At 44.1% G+C, this 20,789-nt stretch overlaps 2 protein-coding genes across 3 annotated transcripts in view; both read right to left on the minus strand.

The window, feature by feature from the left end:
• The window catches only part of ZNF880 (zinc finger protein 880), a 23,851-nt gene extending 12,293 nt beyond the window's left edge, over positions 1–11,558 (minus strand). The window contains 3 exon segments of the mRNA XM_017864667.1: positions 6,622–6,750; positions 7,595–7,721; positions 11,126–11,558. Coding sequence (XP_017720156.1) covers positions 6,622–6,750; positions 7,595–7,721; positions 11,126–11,137 — 268 coding nt within the window. The 5' untranslated portion in view covers positions 11,138–11,558.
• A 3,819-nt stretch (positions 11,559–15,377) lies between these two features.
• The window catches only part of ZNF610 (zinc finger protein 610), a 28,512-nt gene continuing 23,100 nt past the window's right edge, over positions 15,378–20,789 (minus strand). For both annotated transcript variants that reach the window (XM_017864674.1, XM_017864676.1), the window contains 2 exons: positions 20,420–20,548; positions 15,378–16,534 (listed from right to left, as the gene is read on the minus strand). In XM_017864674.1, the coding sequence (XP_017720163.1) occupies positions 15,471–16,534; positions 20,420–20,548 (1,193 nt within the window). In that variant the 3' untranslated portion in view covers positions 15,378–15,470. The remainder of the gene's footprint in view (positions 16,535–20,419; positions 20,549–20,789) is intronic.

A 20,789-nucleotide genomic window follows, 5' to 3' on the forward strand; every position in this document is an offset into this window, starting at 1 on the left:
AAAAAAAAAAAAAAAACCACCAAAAGGACTGGGTTCAGAAAGCTTCTGGAAAGCTGAACATATGGAAGCTGACAGGAAGGTGAACAAGAACTCATCCAAGTGCTAAAAGGGTGGCACACCCCAACTCCAGGGGATAGACAATCCTATGTTTGAGACCCTTCCAGAACTCACCCTATATATGTTTCCATCTGAGTATTAATTTGTGTCCTTTGTTAAAAAAAAAAAAATGCTTTTTGGCCGGTGCAGTGGCTCATGCCTGTAATCCCAGCACTTTGAGGGCTGAAGCGGGCGGATTACTTGAGGTTGGGAGTTTGAGACCAGCCTGGCCAACATGGTGAAACCCCATCTCTACTAAAAATACACAAATTAGCTGGGTGTGGTGGTGGATGCCTGTAATCCCAATTACTTGCAAGGCTGAGGCACAAGAATTGCTTAAACCCGGTAGGCAGAGGTTGCAGTGAGCTGAGACCGCGCCACTGCACTCCAGTCTCAGCAACAGACCGAGACTCTCTCAAAAAATCTGTAAATACCTTTTGTAATAAACCTGTAACTTTAAATGTTTCTCTGAGCTCTGTGAATGGTTCTAGCATATTAATTGAACCTGAAGAGGAAGTTATTGGAAACCCAACTTGGAGCCAGTTCTGGGAGGTCTAGATTTGGGACTGCTGTCTAAAGTGGGGGCAGTCTTGTGGATTCAATGCTCACCATGTGGGATTTGATGCTTGTATTAGTGCGTTTTCACACTGCTATAAAGACATACTCAAGACTGGGCAATTCCTGTAATCCTAGCACTTTGGGAGGCTGAGGCGGGCAGATCACGAGGTCAGGAGTTCGAGACCAGCCTGGCCAACATAGTGAAACCCCGTCTCTATTAAAAATACAAAAATTAACCAGGCATGATGGCGCACTCCTGTAGTCCCAGCTACTCGGGAGGCTGAGGCAGGAGAATCGCTTGAACCCAGGAGGCGGAGACTGTGGTTAGCTGAAATTGCACTACTGCACGCCGGCCTGGGTAACAGAGCGAGACTCTGTCTAAAAAAAAAAAAGACTGGGTAATTTATAAAGAAAAGACGTTTAATTGACTCAGTTCCATGTGGCTGGGGAGGTCTCAGGAAACTTACGATCATGGTGAAAAGTAAAAGGGGAAGCAAGGCATGTCTTATATGGTGGCAGGAGAGAGGGAGAGTGAGGGAGGAAATGCCACACTCTGAAACCATCAGATCTCATGAGAACTCACTCACTATCACGAGAACAGCATGGGGGAAACCACCCCCATGATCTAACACCTCCTATCAGGTCCCTCCATGACAAGTGGGGATTACAATTGGAGATGAGATTTGGGTGGGGACATAGAGCCAAACCATATCAATGCTATCTCCAACTACATAATGTCAGAATTTATTGAAGTACATCCAGCACAATCCACTGCAGAACTGACTGCTTGCTCATTACAGGAGAAAATCCTACATATTTGATCAAAGAAATTTTCTGCATTTATTGTTGTTAGGTGTGAGACCAAACAGGTATCAAACACAGTTTGAGTTCTTCCTCTCAGACTTAAATAACAACTTACGGTGAGTCAATGTGTTGGTATTTCTGGGCTTAAGATGGTAACAACTTTAAAACAGTGTATTCTTGAGATATCAAAAACTCATGGTTGGGTATGGTGGCTCACACTTGTAATCTCAGCATTTTGGAAGGCTGAGATGGGACAGTTGTTTGAAGCCAGTTCAACACCAATGTATTGGCATAACCAACAATCCCAGGTACAGGGGAGGCTGAGCTGGGAAGAGCACTTTTGCCCTGGAAGTCAAGGATGCAGTGACCTAAACTGTACCACTGCCATCTAGCCTGGGAGGCAGAATGAAACCCTGTCTCTAAAAAAATTAAAAATGAGGCCAGGTACAGTAGCTTACACCTGTAATCCCAGCACTTTGGGAGGCTGAGGCGGGTGAATCACCTGAGGTCAGGAGTTTGAGACCAGCCTGGCCAACATGGCAAAACCTCGTCTCTACTAAAAATACAAAAAGTTAGCTGGGTGTGGTGGCAGGTACCTGTAATCCCAGCTACTTGGGAGGCTGAGGAAGGAGAATTGCTTGAACCCGGGAGGCAGAGGTTGCAGTGAGCTGACATCGCGCCACTGCACTCCAGCCTGGGCAATGGAGCAAGACTGTATTAAAAAAAAAAAATTAAAAATTAAATTCCCAATTTATACATTCTAATAAACTTAATTGACAAAAATATACTTTAATATCTAAATCAGATAAAGGAAAGGAAAAGAAATATTTATACTACCCAATCCAAAACTCCTAGAGTGTGTAGAGGTGTTAGAGAAACTCCTAGGCAAAAAAAAAAAGAAAGAGAAATGTCCTCAAAAATATATAAATCAATGGCTATTCCCTGATACAACATCCCCACACATATAAAACAAAGAAGACAAAGAGTAACATATGGAACCACTGACTAAATAGAAATGTCAAGTTCATTTATTTTTACATTTTCTTCTTCTTTTTTTTCTGAGACAGGGTCTTACTCTGTAACTAAGGCTCAAGTGCAGTGACACAATCCTAGCACACTGCTGCCTCGACCTCCTGGGCTCAGGTGATCCTCCCACCTCAGCCTCCTGAGTAGCTGGGACTGCAGGTGTGCACCACCACAGCCAGCTAATTTTCACATGTTTTGTAGAGACAAGGTCTTACAGTGTTACTCAGGATGGTCTCAAACTCCTGGGCTCAAGCAATCCACCTACCTCAGCCTCCCAAAGTGCTAGGATTACAGGTATGAGCCACCGTGCCCAGCCCCAAGTTCATTTCTAATATATGCAAAAGCCCAAAATAAAATCAGCAGTGGTTTTAAGACTACTGTCTTAAAGAGGTATCATTCCAGTGAGCTGTTCTCTCACAAGGACTCAGATATTCAATAAAGGATCTTTTTTTTTTTTTTTTTTTTTTTTGAGACGGAGTCTCACTCTGTCACCAGGCTGGAGTGCAGTGGCACAATCTTGGCTCACTGCAACCTCTACCTCCCGGGTTCAAGTGATTCTCCTGCCTCAGCCACCCTAATAGCTGGGACCACAGGCACATACCACCATGCCCAGCTAATTTTGTTTTATATTATTAGTAGAGATGGGGTTTCACCATATTGGCCAGGATGGTTTCGATCTCCTGACCTTCTGATCCGCCCGCCTCAGCCTCCCAAAGTGCTGGGATTACAGGCATGAGATACCGCCCCCAGGCCTAAAGGATCTTTCAGTCAACTGTCTTTCCCATTCTGCTGAGTAAAAATCTCAGAAGAGCCACCTACTCCTGTTACACACACCAATAAAGTATGGACAAAGCACAACTGAAGAACGGCTAAGGAACCTTGTAAAAGAAGAAGAAATGCATATGTTGGTCTCTTCATTGGTTTCTGACACAGAGCTCCTAACTTCTTGGGATGTTCTAGGTGAGAGGAACGTGATTTGTTCTAATGAGGCAACCTCTGTAGGTTCCCTAGACTGGGTTGACCATCAGAAAGACCAGGCCATGATTACAGGCATCAAAGTGTCAGCCCCATCCACTATCCTCTAGGAAGGGAAGAGGGGCTAGAGACTGAGTTAATATCAGTCACGCCTATGTGATGAAGCCTCCATAAAAAATCCCTGAACTAAGAGAATCACTTGAACCGGGAGGCGGAGATTGCAGTGAGCTGAGATTGTGCCACTTCACTCTAGCCTGGGTGATAGGGCAAGACGCCGTCTCAAAATAAAAACCACCCCTGAACTTTGGGGTCATGAGATCTTCTAAATGGTGACACACGCAGGTGCCTGGAGGGTGGCGCACCCAGTGAATCTTCCCACATGCCTCCCCCTGTGCATCTCTTCATCCAGCTGTTCATCTGTATCCTTCAAAACACCCTTCAGTGTGAACCAATGAGCATAAGAATGTGTTTTACTGAGTTCTGTGAGCCACTCTAGCCAAGTAATCAAACCCAACAAGGGGCTTGAGGGAACCCCAACCTGTAGCTGGTTGGTAAGAAGGAAAGATGACAACCTACTACCTGTGATTGGTGGCTGAGGTAGGGGACAGCTTTGGGAACTCAACCCTTTGCCTATGGGATCTGACTCTAATTCCAGATCGATAATATCAGAAAGGAATCACAGAAAACTATTAGATGGCCACTGAAAAACTAGTTGTTGGTGGGGAGAAATCTCCACCCATTGGGTTGACCAGAAGTGAAGCGTTCTCTGCTGAGTAGCATTTGAGAGTAAGAAAAACACTGGATTTTCCCTATCCCTGCAAGACCTGAAGAGGCAAAGAGGGGCTGAGATGCCTTCATGCTATTTGTGAGCCCCACACACAAAAAACAGAGCCGCCAATGTTTTCTTATCTCCTGATTAGGTCTTCCTAGTATAGGATATTGTGTGGATCATACATAGGTCAAGGAGGCTGGTCTACGCATACCTCAGGTTTGATGTATAAACTTAGCATTAGATAAAATCATGACAGAAACAGAGACCACAGAGAAAATAGACCCCTCTGACACAGCCCTCCCTGTGTCCTTCAGAATGATGGCATCAAAGAATTCTCATAAGCCATATGAGAGGGTGCTGTCCATCATGATAAAGACTTTGCCTTTGACACAGCAAAAGAAATAATCAGCAGAGTAAACAGACAACCCATAGAGTGGGAGAAAATCTTCACACACTATGTATCTGACAAAGGACTAATACCCAGAATCTACAAGGAACTCAAACAAATCAGCAAGAAAAAAACAAACACTCCTATCAAAAAGTGGGCTAAGGACATGAATAGACAGTTGTCAAAAGAAGATACAGAAATGACCAAGAAACAGATGAAGAAAGACTCAACATCACCAATTATCAGAGAAATGCAAATTAAAACTACAATGCAATACCATCTTACTCCTGCAAGAATGGCCGTAATACATAAATAATACATATTGGCGTGGATGTGACGAACAGGGACCACTCTACACTGCTGGCGGGAATGGAAACCAGTACAACCACTATGGAAAACAGTCTGGAGATTCCTTTAAGGTCTAAAAGTAGATCTATCATTCGATCCAGGAAAACCACTCCTGGTATCTACCCAGAGGAAAAGAAGTCATTATACATAAGAGACACTTGCACACGCATGTTTATAGCAGCACAATTCACAAGTGCAAAAACAGAGAACCAGCTCAAATGCCCATCAACAAGTGGATAAAGAAAATGTGGTATACATATAATATGGAATACTACTCAGTCATAAAAAGGAAGGAAATAATGGCATTTGCAGCAACCTGGACAGAATTGAAGACCATTATTCTAAGTGAACTAACTCAGGAATGGAAAACCAAACATTGTATGTTCTCACTCAAAAGTGGGAGTTAAACTAGGAGGATGCAAAGGTGTGAAATGATACAATGGACTTTGAGGTCTCAGGGAAAAGGGTGGGAGGTGAGGGATAAAAGACTATACATTGAATACAGTGTACAATGCTCGGGTGATGGGTGCACCAAAATCTCAGAAATCACCACTAAAGAACTTATCCATGTAACCAAACACCACTTGTTCCCCAAAAACCTACTGAAATAAATAATGGTAATATGGCCAGGAGCAGTGGCTCATGCTTTAATCCCACACTTTAAGAGGCCAAGGTGGGTGGATCACTTGAGGCCAGGAGTTCAAGACCCTATTTCTACTAAAAATACAGAAAAAATTTAGCCAGGCTTGGTGGTGCATGCCTGTAATTCCAGCTACTTGGGAGGCTAAGGCACGAGAATGGCTCGAACCCAAGAGGCAGAGGTTGCAGTGAGCCAAGATCGTGCCACTGCATTCCAGCCTGGACGACAGAGCAAGACTCTGTCTCACAATAAAAAAATTTCATAAAAATAAATTTAAAATTTAAAAAATTTTAAATCACAATACCAGCTTGGGTGACAGAGTAAGATTCTGTCTCCAAAAAAAAGAAAACCCAAAATCCAAGAAACCAAAACAAAGAACAAATCCGTAAGAGGGGGCCAAGAAAAATTTCCCTCCTATGCCAGGCATGGTGGGTCATGCCTACAATCCCAGCACTTTGGCAGGCCAGCTAGGAGGAATACTTGAGGTCAGGAGTTCGAGACAAGTCTGGGCAACATAGTGAGACCTCATCTCCACAAAACATTTTTAAAAATTAGCGAGGTGCAGTGGCACGTGCGTATAGTCCCAGCGACTTGGCAGGCAGAGACAAGAAGATCATATGAGTCCAAAGACTGAGGGTACAGTGAGCCATGATCACAGCACCACTACACTCCAGCCTAGGCAACAGAGCAAGAACTTGTCTCAAAAAAACAAAACAAAACAAACTCCAATCAGAACTCACAGGATTTAAACTTTTATTTTCCCAAAGAATTCTCCTACTTGCAGAGAGCTCCCAAACAGATTCTCAAAGTGTGGTTCTGCAGGGTGCAGTGGCTCATGCTTATAATCCCACCACTTTGGGAAGCAGAAGGAGGAGGATCACTTGAATCCAGGAATGTGAGGCTATGAGTTGAGCCACAACTGCCACTGTACGACAGCATGGGTGACAGAGCAAGCCCCTGTTTAAAAAAAAAAAAAAATTATGGGGCTGCCACTCTGCCCTTCCAAGCTCTTACCTGTGTTCACACCTTTGATGCATTCCCTGCCATCTGGATTGTTTGCTATTTTCACTTCACTCTGCAGATTCCGGGGATCTCTCCTTTGCTCCAACATGGAGATAATACTCAGGTCAGGAAGACAGATTCCTATTTATAAAAAGAAAAATAAAGAATAAATGTGTGTTGTGGCATCTCCAAAATCCAAGCCCCATGTCTAGGTAGGAGAGATGATACTATAAACGGATCAAGAATAGTATTTTGCCGGGCATGGTGGCTCATGCCTGTAACCCCAGCACTTTGGGAGGCCAAGACAGGCAGATCATGAGGTCAAGAGTTCAAGACTAGCCTGACCAATATGGTGAAACTCCGCCTCTACTAAAAATACAAAAATTAGCCAGGCGCGGTGACGCGCACCTGTAGTCCTAGCTACTCGGGAGATGGAGGCAGGAGAATCACTTGAACCCGGGAGGCGGAGGTTGCAGTGAGCCAAGATCCTGCCACTCCACTCCAGCCTGGCAACCCAGCGAGACTCTGTCTCAAACAAACAAACATACAAAAAAAAGAACAGTATTTCACATAAATTCATCCACTGCTTCCTTCTGAATGCTGACGGAACATTGTAACATGCAGACATCAAGCTCTCTTGCAAGAACTAATGAATCATAAGCACAGGGGTGGATGACAGACAACTGGATATCTTAAGTCTGTCAGAAGGTTTGATGCAAACTTAAGCCCTGGTACCACTCAATGATGAATCATGAAGGGGGCAGAATGTTTGAAGAAAGCAGTTAAGTCCAGAAAACATTATAGAGCTTATTGTTTCTGAAAAATACAGCATTATAAAGCATTATGGAGGTTTTCATTTCTGAGTCATCAGGATTTTAATCTCAGTCAAGCAGTACATTGACTCCTAAGATGCTAAAGAGGCACATAACAAAATGCAAAAATACACCAGGGCAGATCCTGACTTCTGGAGGGACATTATCCTCACCTAGGAAGACCAGGTTCCTGTAGTTCTCCAACATCACTTCCCTGTATAAAGTCCTCTGAGCAGGGTCCAGGCATTTCCACTCCTCCTGAGAGAATTCTATGGCCACATCCCTGAATGTCAAGTGTCCCTAAAATGAAAAACACATTTCACCAACAGGGTATCATCACAAAACGAGAAGACAGTTGTTAAGGACTGACTTGATTGAAGTGAATGTTTTGACAAATCCACATTAAGGTATTTTTTAGCTAGTTATGTGTTTCTAATTGTGTTTTATTATACTCTCTATTAGAAGTTATGATATTCTTTAAATTAGTATAGATTTCTTTTTTTTTTTTTTTTCTGAGACAGAGTCTCGCTCTGTCGCCCAGGCTGGAGTGCAGTGGCCGGATAAGCTCCGCCTCCCGGGTTCACGCCATTCTCCTGCCTCAGCCTCCCGAGTAGCTGGGACTACAGGCGCCCGCCACCTCACCCGGCTAGTTTTTTGTATTTTTTAGTAGAGACGGGGTTTCACCGTGTTAGCCAGGATGGTCTCGATCTCCTGACCTTGTGATCCGCCCGCCTCGGCCTCCCAAAGTGCTGGGATTACAGGCTTGAGCCACCGCGCCCAGCCCTAAATTAGTATAGATTTCTAATTTTGTGGACAATACAAGAAATACAAAAATTAACCCACAGTTATTTCTACAGAAGTGTCAGATACTACATATATATATTTTTCAGACAGAGTCTCACTTTGTTGCCCAGGCTGGAGTGCAGTGGCACAATCTTGGCTCACTGCAACATCTGCCTCCCAGGTTCAAGTGATTCTCCTGCCTGAGCCTCCAGAGTAGCTGGGACTACAGGCACCCACCACCATGCCCAACTAATTTTTGTATTTTTAGTAGAGACAGGGTTTCACTATGTTGGTGAGGCTGGTCTCGAACTCCTGACCTCAAGCAATCCACCCACCTCGGCCTCTCAAAGTGCTGGGATTACAAGTATGAGCCACCAAGCACAGCCAGGATGAAGCTTTTGAACACTTCCCATGTGACAGGAACTATTTTAAATGTTTTTGTTTTTTTAGACAGTGTCTTGCTCTGTCACCCAGGCTGGAGTGCAGTGGCGAGATCTCGGCTCAGTGAAAGCTCCGCCCCCTGGGTTCACGCCATTCTCCTACCTCAGCCTCCCGAGTAGCTGGGAGTACAGGTGCCCGCCACCCCGCCTGGCTAATTTTTTGTATTTTTAGTAGAGACGGGGTTTCACTGTGTTAGCCAGGATGGTCTCGATCTCCTGACCTTGTGATCCACCTGCCTTGGCCTCCCAAAGTGCTGGGATTACAGGCGTGAGCCACCTCACCTGGCATATTCTAAATGTTTTACATGTACTAACTGCTATTACAACAAAAGCCCATGAAAGAACAATCTGTTCCCATCCTACTGAAGAGACAACTCTTTCACAGACATGCTAAGAAACTTGCCCCAGGTGTGAAGGCTAAAAATGACAGGGTAAGCACCAGATCCAGGTGTCTGGGCATTAGAATCAAACCTTAAGAATTAGGCCAGGCGGCCGGGCGCGGTGGCTCAAGCCTGTAATCCCAGCACTTTGGGAGGCCGAGACGGGCGGATCACGAGGTCAGGATATCGAGACCATCCTGGCTAATACGGTGAAACCCCGTCTCTACTAAAAAATACAAAAAACTAGCCGGGCGACGAGGCGGGCGCCTGTAGTCCCAGCTACTCGGGAGGCTGAGGCAGGAGAATGGCGTAAACCCGGGAGGCGGAGCTTGCAGTGAGCTGAGATCCGGCCACTGCACTTCAGCCTGGGTGGCAGAGCAAGACTCCGTCTCAAAAAAAAAAATAAAAAAAAAAATAAAAAAGAATTAGGCCAGGCACAGTGGCTCACTCCTGTAATCCCAGCACTTTGGGAGGCCAAGGCAGGTGGATCATTTGAAGCCAGGAGTTGAAGACCATCCTAGCCAACATGGTGAAACCCCGTCTCTACCAAAAATAAAAGTTAGCTGGGCGTGGCACCGGTAATCCCAGGTACTCGGGAGGCTAAGGCAGGAGGATCGCTTGAACTTGGAAGGCGGAGGCTGCAGTGACCTGAGATGGTGCCACTGCACTCCAGCCTGGGTGACGAAGAGAGACTCCGTCTCAAAAAAAGAAAAAAAAAAGATCAAACAATAAAGTAACAGATCAGCATCAAAAGTAAATTGACAGACAATGACCTAATTGAGTACAGTTAAAACAAGTTCCGGGATTAAAATCAAGAAACTGTCGCACATGTATCCCCATAATAGGTTACTATCCTTACAGCCATCGACTCATTATCATAACAGTGTAGAACAATTTTAAGGTCATGAAAATATATAAGATGTAATTTCAACTGTTAAAAGATATAAGATGTATATAAACTGATGATGTGCCTTTGATAAAAACAACAGACTTACTCATCTGTGCACTCATGCACACACATCACATACACACTTATTCATATACATATATACACTCACACACATATACTCTAGTAAACATATACATGACACCTGAAAGAGTTGTCTCTCAATGACCTCTTTTTTAGATATTTGTCTTTTTGTTTGTTTTTTAAGGTGTCCAGGTTGCAGTGCAGTGGCTTATTCATGGCACACTACAGCCTTGAACTCCTAGCCTCAAATGATAACCCTCTCCGAGTAACTAGAATGACAGGTGTGCACCACTGTGCCTGGCTGTCAGCGTTATTTTTACTAATGTGCATTTCAGCATGTTTGCAACAATAAAAATGTATAAACTGCTCAATTCAGTTTATAAACATTATTGTATATTAAACTATTTCAAAAGTTAGACCGTGTAAAACACAGAAACTTGAATTCCAATCTCTATTAAATACCCACACTGAAAATATGTTTCAAAATTGAGAAGGGGGTCTCACTATGTTGTCCAGAGTGGTCTCAAACTCTTGTGCTCAAGGAATTCTCCAGCCTGAGCCTCTGGAGAAGATGGAATTCCAGCCCTGGCCCATAAATATTAGGTTGGTGCAAAAGTGATCGCGGCTTTGCCATTACTTTTGCACTAACCTAAACATAATTTTGTACACTAAATATTTAAGTGTTAGCAAAAGCCCAAGGGAGACTGAAACATCACAATCAGCAGTAAACATCAGATAGATTTCTTCTCATTTAAGGCACAGAAAAGGGGGCAGGCCTGTGAAAAGAGAGCCAGGCTTGGGGGACCGAAAAGACTTGGATCCATCTCGCGGGTGAGAACTTGACGCCGCGCGGGGCGTGTCTAGGGGTCACTGAAGGATCTGAAGCGGAAAAACTATGCGATAGGAGCTGTCTACATGGCCCTATGGTGAAAGACCGGGGACAGGACTAGCCTCCGAGCAACTTTAACACTCAGGGAAGCGACCGCCGGACTCTCATTAGAACGTCTGAGTTTACTCGGGGTGGAGGGAGCGGTGCCGAGATTTCAAGGTCTGTGAGACCCCTGAGATGCCGGGTACGGAAGCGCAGGGGACTCAGCATCCCAGATTTAATCTAAACAAAAGGAAACTCACACGCCGCAGCATGACTGTCACTCCAGGTCTGCTTCCGGGTCTCCAGGAAACTGCGCGCCCAGCTGAGAGGCCAGACCGGGGTGGAATTGGGCGGGGCCTGCGCTTCCCTCCGCCTAGCTCGTAGCTCCTGTCGTTTTGGAGGCGAGTCCTGCCTTGGTGACTGAAGCAGCTCAGCTATCTGGAAACAGTGCCTCCGCAGAGGCAAAATCTGTTGATGATTAGATCCACGAAAATTCCTGCTATTAAAATGAATTTTAAAACGACCCCCGTAGGGGCGCTCGCATGTGGTCCTAGATACCCGGATGCTGAGGCAGGAGGCTCTCTTGGAGCCCATGTGGTGGAGGCTACAGGGCGCCGAGGTCGGGCCGCTGCACGGGCGGCTGAGAGAAACCTTGCGCCTAATAAATAAATGAATACATAATCATACATAAATTGGAAATAAATAAATATAAATGAATAAACGGTAGTTTTTAGAATTTTAAAGCTCTGGAATTGTTTGTGAAGGGGATGCAAATTAAAATTTGAAATGCAAAACCCTTCCAGGGCGGAATGTGTAATTTCCTTTTTTTTTTTTTTTGAGACAGAGTTTCGCTCTTTTGCCCAGGCTGAAGTGGCGCGATCTTGGCTCACTGCAACCTCCGCCCCCCGGGTTCAAGCGATTATCCTGCCTCTCAGCCTCCTGAGTAGCTGGGATTACAGGCTCCCGCCACCACGCCGGGCTGTCTTGTATTTTTAATAGAGACGGGGTTTTTCCATGTTGGCCAGGCTGGTCTTGAACTCCTGACCTCCTGATCCGCCTGCTTCGGCCTCCCAAAGTGCTGGGATTACAGGCGTGAGCCACTGCACCTGGCCAAGTGTTTTCTTTTTCATATTAATCCTAGTGTATACCTGCCATTGTCTTATGGACATACTCATGTCACAACTTTTTTTTTTTGAGACGGTCTCCCTCTGTCGCCCAGGCTGAAGTGCAGTAGCACAATCACAGCTCACTAACTGCAGCCTCGACCTCCTGGGATCAAGTGATCCTCCCACCTCAGCCTCCCAAGTAGCTGGGACTACAGGTGCATGCCACCATGCCCAGTCTCATGTCACAAAATTTTGTCTCCAAACAGCACCCTCATTTATTTGTCCCCTAAAGTTTTCAGCAGAGCAAAACAGAGAAGAAATGTATTAAACATAGAATTTGGAGGCAATGTAGAAAAAAAATGTGAAAATATATATGTATACAAAAAATATAATTTTATTACAATTGAAAATGAACCCTGGAATATATTGCATAATACCATAATCTGAAAATGACATATCCATAGCTTTTGGAAAAATGCTCTTGTAGTAAAATTATATTTATCATATAATAAATGACAAAATTGTTATTGTGTAATACATTACAAAATTATGTCATATTTATTGTAGATATTATGAAATTATATGGTGTTATATTTATTATAAACACTTCCCCACAATAATTTTCATTGAACTACTGTAAAACAAAACGAAAACAAAACCTTAGGCAATTTTACTAAACTCTATTTCACAAGCTTTTTTTTTTTTTTTTTTTTTTTGGACGGAGTCTTGCTCTGTCGCCCAGGCTGGAGTGCAGTGGCCGGATCTCAGCTCACTGCAAGCTCCGCCTCCCGGGTTTACGCCATTCTCCTGCCTCAGCCTCCCGAGTAGCTGGGACTACAGGCGCCCGCTACCTCGCCCAGCTAGTTTTTTGTATTTTTTAGTAGAGACGGGGTTTCACCGTGTTAGCCAGGATGGTCTCGATCTCCTGACCTCGTGATCCACCCGTCTCGGCCTCCCAAAGTGCTGGGATTACAGGCTTGAGCCACCGCGCCCGGCCTTCACAAGCATTTTCAACAATCATATTGTGCAATGAGATCCGTATCTGTATCCATAAAAGGAATATAGTAAGATATTACCATGAAGAAAACTGGGGGTCTTTCCTAACCAAGATGGCAGGAGTTTCCAGAGGAAGCACTCAGTGTTGTACTAGAGTTGACTGCATTTTGTGATGTCGGAACACTAACGCCTTTTACACCTCTGCACTCCCTCTTCCTATTCTGCCCATCTGGTCAACTGATAATAAAGCCTCAGTGCTCACTCCTTTGGAACCAACTGGAAGTTCAAACCACAAGGGGGTACCCCCGCCCCAGCCCTACCCTTTAGCAATCATGACACCCCAAGCCCATCACCTATCCCAGTTCTCTGACGCTACTTTTGGACCAGCTGGAAAAGTACACCCTGCTTTCCCCCACAAAGCCTCATTATATAATAAAACACTCTCAAACCATATCAGTGTATGGGATCATCATTCTCAAGATCCAAGCCAAACCTTAGGGGGACTTCAAACAAGTTCCAGAAAAGTAGTCAAAAATTCAAATTACCAAAAAAGTTGTGATGGTGACTATATGAAGTTTCTAGTTAATGTACCAAAACAAAATTTCCTGTGTGCTTCGACTTAAAAGAAAATGGATGAACACTAATGTTTTCAAATGGTGTCACTGAACACTGCAAGTACAAAAAGAAATTGTTACAGTATTGTTTGTTTTTGAGACAGAGCCTTGCTCTGTCGCCAGGCTGGAGTGCAGTGGTGCAATCTCAGTTCACTGCAACCTCTGCCTCCCAGGTTCAAGTGATTCTCCTGCCTCAGCCTCCCAAGTAGCTAGGATTACAGGTGCACACCACCATGCCCAGCTAATTTTTTTTTTTTGTATTTTTAGTAGAGATGGGGTTTCACCATGTTGGCCAGGATGGTCTCGATCTGCTGACCTCATGATCCGCCCAACTCAGCCTCTCAAAGCGGTGAAATTACAGGCGTGAGCCACCACACCTGACCATGTTACAGTATTTTTACCTTCAACTCATACTTTCTTTTTTTATTTTTATTTTTTTTGAGACAGAGTTTCGCTCTTGTTGCCCAGGCTGGAGTGCAATGGCACGATCTCGTCTCACTGCAACCTCCGCCTCCCAGGTTCAAGTGATTCTCCTGCCTCAGTCTCCCAAGTAGCTGGGATTACAGGCATGTGCCACCACACCCGGCTAATTTTGTATTTTTAGTAGAGACAGGGTTTCTCCATGTTGGTCAGGCTAGTCTCAAACTCCCGATCTCAGGTAATCCACCTGCCTCTGCCTCCCAAAGTGCTGGGATTATAGGCGTAAGCCACCGCGCCCGGCCCCACTTTCTATTTCCTAATATTTGTCATATTACTATTTATTTTTGCTGCATGAAAATGAAAGTACATGCCATAGGTCTTATTTGGCAGACAAGAAAGAGGCATATAGAAACATAATACAGGGCATACTCATTAACAGTGATACACATTTGAGGGTGTACAAGGCTGACACTGCACTGCTATTCACAAAGTGATTTTGACTTTACCCACATAAGCATCCTTCACCAGAGTACACAGAGACTAACTCAAGTACCAAGTGTAATTACTGAAAATCATACTTACCTAACTATATGCACCCAAAAGCGTATGTTGTTTTGTCTCTCTCTCACACACACACACATTGTTCTGGCTGCTTCAACCTTAAAATCCTAATGGGACATTATTCTCTACTATGAAGTATCCTCCTGAGGTAAGATTAAACAATGTTGGTAGAAAGGATGTGATTCATTCCCACTAAGAAAAATTTAAACAAGGCCAAGGCGCTGTGGCTCACACCTGTAATCCCAGCACTTTGGGAGGCCAAGGCCAGTGGATCACTTGAGGTCAAGAGTTTGAGACCAGCCTGGCCAACATGGGGAAACCCCGTCTCTACTAAAAATACAAAACTTAGTTGGGCAGTAGTGGCACATGCCTGTAATCCCAGCTACTGAAGAGGCTGAGGCGGGAGAATCGCTTGAACCCGGGAGGCAGAGGTTGCAGTGAGTCAAGATTGTGCCACTGCACTCCAGCCTCGGTGATACAGCGAGACTTGGTCTAAAAAAAAAAGAAAAGGGAAAGAAAAGAAAAAAAAAAACTTGAAACTTTGTTACTTAAAACATGAGAAGTATGTACGTACATTCTAAATCAACCAAAGAGTTACAAATTATAGTGCCAGCAGTTAAATGTGAATCCTACTTAAGGATATGCTATACTGGTAGTTTTCATTAAATTCTCTATTCTGATATAACTCTTCTCTATCGATTATTTGTGTGTGTGTGTGTGTGTGTATATATATATATGTTATTAACTTTACATTTGTAAGGTTTCCTTTCAACATGGATCAACAGATGGGTGATGAGGCTTGAAGGCAAACTAAATTCTTTGCCACATTTATGATAGTTGTAAGGTTTTTCTCCTGAGTCCTCCAACGTTGTGCTAGGTATGAACTGTAACTAAAGACTTTGCCACATTCATTGCATCTGTAAGGTACGCAGTGAATTCTCTCCAGCATGAATTTTCCGATGGCGTGAAAGGTGTGGATTTTGATTGAAGACCTTGCCACAGGCATTGCACCTGTAAGGTCTCTCTCCAGTATGAATTCTTTGATGGTTGGTTAGGTATAATTTGCGCCCAAAGACTTTGTCACATTCATTACATTTGTAAGGTTTCTCCCCAGTGTGGGTTAGAAGATGGGCCATAAGACCCGGACGCTTGCGAAACGCTCTTCCACATTCGTTACATTTGTAGGGCTTCTCTGTACTATGAATTATTTGATGCTGTGCAAGGTATGAAAGCAGACTAAAGACCTTGCCACATTCATTACATTTGTAAGGTTTTTCTGCCGTGTGACTTCTCTGATGATTGGTTAGAGAAAATTTGTGTCTGAAGTTCTTGCCACACTCATTACATTTGTAAGGTTTCTCTCCAGTATGGATTACAAGATGGGTAGTAAGCCCTGAACACTCTCTAAATGCTTTGCCACATTCGTTACATTTGTGAGGCTTCTCTCCAGTATGAATTCTTTGATGTCGTGCAAGGTTTGAATTGCGATTAAACACCTTGTCACATTCACTACATTTGTAAGGCTTCTGTCCAGTATGAATCCTCCAATGTTCTACAAGATGTGAATTGCGACTGAAGACCTTGCCACATTCAGTACATTTGTAAGGTTTCTCTGCAGTATGGATTACTTGATGGTTAATAAGGCTTGCAGGGGCTCTAAAAACTTCACCATCTTCACTACATTCATAAGATTTTCCTCTAATGTATGCTTTCTCTTCTTGTGGGAGTAATGGGAAATCAACAAAATCATTCCTATATTTATTAAAAATGTGTGTCGTGAAACTAGAAGAAATTTGTTGAAGTGGTGAAACTGAGGAACAATGGTTTGTAAACTTTTCAACTTGGTTACTTCTATAAATTTTCCTTCCAGCTTGAAACAGCTGCAATTCAGACAGACGTGACTCAAGGGTAAATCCAAGTTGATTTTTAATAGGCTTGTTTTCTGCATTGCTTCCCAATATACAGCTCCTCCCTAGAAAAGAAGAAAGAGTAGAACATGAACCCATGATTCTGGCATGTTTACAGTCTGGTACAGGGACTAGAATCTGCCTCACCCAACTCAGACATTGGAAGAAGTATCCGCATACTTTGTATGTCACATTGTGAGAGCTGAAAACACAAGGGGTGATGTGATGCATTGGAGCAGTGGGGAATCTGCAAGACTCGGGAGGATTATGGGTGACTTTGAGAAAGATTAAGGGCAGAGAAAATAGAACAGAAACTGAAAGCTTCTCAGAAAAAGGAGGGATGAGTCTCTTAGAGCAAATAAGACATTTAAGAGCAGTTGTATAGACATTAGTAATAGTATAATATATGCATAAAGCTCTTGTGCTGGGGACCCTCCCAGACCTGACCCTGTGATCTTTCCATCTGTTAATTTATCCTTCTCTATCTCCTTAGAATAAGGTCTTGCTCTGTGTTATCCAGGCTGCAGTGCAGTGGCGTGATCACAGCTCACTGCAGCCTTAAACTCCTGGGCTCAAGCATCCTCCTGCCTAGCTGGGACTAAAAGGTATGCACTACCATGCCTGGCTAATTTTTAAATTTTTTGTAGAAATAAGGTCTCCTTATGTTGCTGGTCTCAAACTCCTGGGATCAAGCAATCCGCCCACCTCAGCCTCAAAAAATTCTTGGGTTACAGATGTGAGCCACCACGCCGGGCCTGGATCCTTTAAAATACTCTGTATAATAAACCCTGTAAATGTTAAGTATGTATTACCATGAGTTCTGTGAACCACTCTAGCAAATCCATCAAACCCAAAGAGGGAGCAATGGGAACCCCAACTTTTGAAGCTGGTTGGTCGGAAGTTGCAGAGGCCTGGACTTATGACCAGTGTCTGAAAGGGGGCAGTATTGGAGACCGAGCCCTCAACCTGTGGGATGTGATGCGCTCTCCAGGTACACAGCATCAGAATCGAATCCAAGGAAACCCAGTGAGTATCCGCTGCAGAACTGACTGCTTATTGGTGGAAGAAAACTCACATTTGGTCACATACGTTTTCTGTGTTTATTGTTGTGTGGTGCAAGACCAGACAGAGGAAGATATGGTTTGAGTTTTGCCCCTCAGTCTTAAATAACAAATTATGGCAAGTCAATGCAATGGTATTTCTGAGATTCAGATGGCAATAACTTTAAAAGAGCATATTCTTAAGATACGAAAAATGTCCATATTATACACTGTAACAAATTTAATTGGCAAAAGTGCTGTTTAATAGTAGCTACTAAGTCAGGTAAAACAAAGGAAAACAAATATTTAAACTCCCATTCAGACATTTCTGGAGTGTCTATAGATTTTAGAGAATCTCCTGCTGAGGCATATCCTGTGCCATAAAAAAAAAAAAAAACACTCAAAATTTTATAAACCAATGGCCATTCCCTGATACTATAGCCCCACAGATACAAAATAATAAACACAAAGAGTATTCTATGAAATATGGAACTGCTAATTAAATATACAAAAACCAAGTTGATTTATAATACATGGAAAGGTACAAGATGAAAGTAACAGTGGTTTGAACAAATGACGGTAGTGTTAAAACCACAGGCATCTCTGGTGGCTATTTTGTGCCATGCTCCCCACGAGGATCTAGGGATCCAACACGGGGTCTTTCTGTCGACTGTCTTTCCCACTCAGCTGAGTAACCATCTCAGAAGAGCCACCTACTCCCCTGTGACACACACCAGTAAAGTGTGGATGAAGCACAACTGAAGAATGGCTGAGGGACCTTGTGGAATAAGAAGAAATGCATACATTGGTCTATTCCCCGGTTCCTGACACAGAGCTCCAAAGACCTTGGGATGTCCTGGGTGGTGTGAGTGTGATCTGCTCTAATGAGGCAACTTTTGTGGGTTCCTGGATGGGGCTGATCACCAGAAAGACCAGGACATACTTAGAAGCATGAAACTTCAGCCTCACCCACTATCTTCTAGGAGAGGGGCTGGAGATTGAGTTAATATCAATCACGCCTATGTGATGAAGCCTCCATAAAGATCCCTGAACTATGGGGTTATGAGCTTCCAAATGCTGAAGACATGCAGGTGCCTGGAGGGTGGCCCACTTCCCATGTGCCTTGCCCTGTGAATCTCCTCATCTGGCTGTCCATCTGTATCCTTAAAAACATACTTCATCATGAACCAATGAACCTAACGAAGTGTTTTACTGAGTTCTGTGAGCCACCCTAGCAAAGTAATCAACCCAAGAAGGGGGCTGAGGGAACCCAACTTACAGCTGGTTGGTCAGACGGAAAGGTGACAACCTACTACTAGCAAGTGGTGGCTGAGGTGGGCGACTCTTAGCCTGTGGGATCTGATTCTAACTCCAGGTAGATAGTGTTAGAAACGAATTATAGAAAACCCAGTAAAGATCGAGTGAAAAATTATTTGTTGGCCGGGCGCGGTGGCTCAAGCCTGTAATCCCAGAACTTTGGGAGGCCGAGACGGGTGGATCGCGAGGTCAGGAGATCGAGACCATCCTGGCTAACACGGCAAAACCCCGTCTCTACTAAAAAATACAAAAAACTAGCCGGGCGAGTTGGCAGGCGCCTGTAGTCCCAGCTACTTGGGAGGCTGAGGCAGGAGAGTGGCGTAAACCCCGGAGGCGGAGCTTGCAGTGAGCTGAGATCCGGCCACTGCACTCCAGCCTGGGTGACAGAGCGAGACTCCGTCTCAAAAAAAAAAAAAAGAAAAAAGAAAAAAAAAGAAAAATTATTTGTTGACGGGGAGAAATCCCCACATATTTTGGTGACCAGAAGTGAAATGTTCTGTGCTGAGTGGCATGTGAGAATAGGAAAATCACTGGCTTTTTCCCATCTCAAACAGACCTGAACAGGCAGAGGGGGCTAGAGGCACCTGTAGTTTCCAGGACCCAGATGCAAAAAAGAGTAGCTTGTGTTTTCCCATTTCCTGATTATGTCTTCCCAGTACAGGAAATGGGGTGGACCACGAATAGGTCAAGGGGGTAGGTCTCTGAAGACCTCAGCTTGGACCTATAGGGACAGAAACTGAGCATCAGATGGAATCAAGCACAGAAAGAAAGACCACAGGCGAAAGAGACCCGTGGCAACAATGCTCCCTGTGTTCTTCAGAATCATGGAACCAAAGTTCATAGAAGCCACATGACAGGGTGCTGTCCATCATGATAAAGACTTTGCTTTTGTCTCTGGGCTGGAACACTACTCACAGGTGAAAAGATGAAACTATTACACGTTTGTAGAGCTGAATGACAAGAGAGAGCAAAGAATATTTCCATTCAGAATGCCTAGGATTTAAACTTTTCTTTTCTCACAGAACGTCCCACCTGGGGAGAGTTTCCCACACACTCTTTAAGAGTTAGTATGGGCTGGGAGTGGTGGCTCACGTCTGTAATCCCAGGACTTTGGGAGACTGAGGCAGGCAGATCACTTGAGGTCAGGAGTTTGAGAACAGCCTGTCCAACATGGTGAAACTGCGTCCTTACTACAAGTACAAAAATTAGCTGGGTGTGGTGACACATGCCTGTAATCCCAGCTACTGGGGAGGCTGAAGCAGGAGAATTGCTTGAACCTGGGAGGCGGAAGTTGCAGTGAGCCGAGATCACACCACTGCACTCCAGCCTGGGCAACACAGCGAGACAACGTCTCAAAAAATAAAAATAAAAAAAATAATAATACGGCTTTGCAAGGTGCAGTGGCTGTAATCTGTAATCTACAATCTACAACTTTGGGAGGCCAAGGCAGGAGGATTGCTTGAGTCCAGGAGTTTGAGGCTGCAGTGAGCTATGACTGCCACTGTACTACAGCCTGGGTGATAGTGGAACACCCTGGCTCAAAAATAAAAAAATAAAAACTATGGCTTCCACACTGCCCATCAGAGCTCTTACCTGTGTTCGCGCTTCTGACACACTCCCTTCCATCTGGATTTTTTACTATTTTAACTTCACTCTGCAGAATCAAGGGCTCTCTCCTTTGCTTCAACATGGAAATAATACTTAGGTCAGGAAGACAGATTCCTGTTAATAAAAAGAAAGAAACAAGATGTGCTGGGGCATTTCCAAAATCCAAGCCCTATGTTTAGGTAAGAGAGGGGATGTCGCAAATGGATCAAGAATAATATTTCACAAGTTCACCACAGACTGGCTCCTTCTGAATGCTTAGGGAATACTGTAATATGTAGACATCGAGATCTCTTCCAAGAACTACTGACTTGTAAGCACAGGGGAGAAAACAGAGAACTGGTTATCTGGTGCCACC

The sequence above is a fragment of the Rhinopithecus bieti genome, unplaced genomic scaffold (genome assembly GCF_001698545.2).
Source record: "Rhinopithecus bieti isolate Rb0 unplaced genomic scaffold, ASM169854v2 scaffold_2723, whole genome shotgun sequence".
NCBI classification, from domain to species: domain Eukaryota; kingdom Metazoa; phylum Chordata; class Mammalia; order Primates; family Cercopithecidae; genus Rhinopithecus; species Rhinopithecus bieti.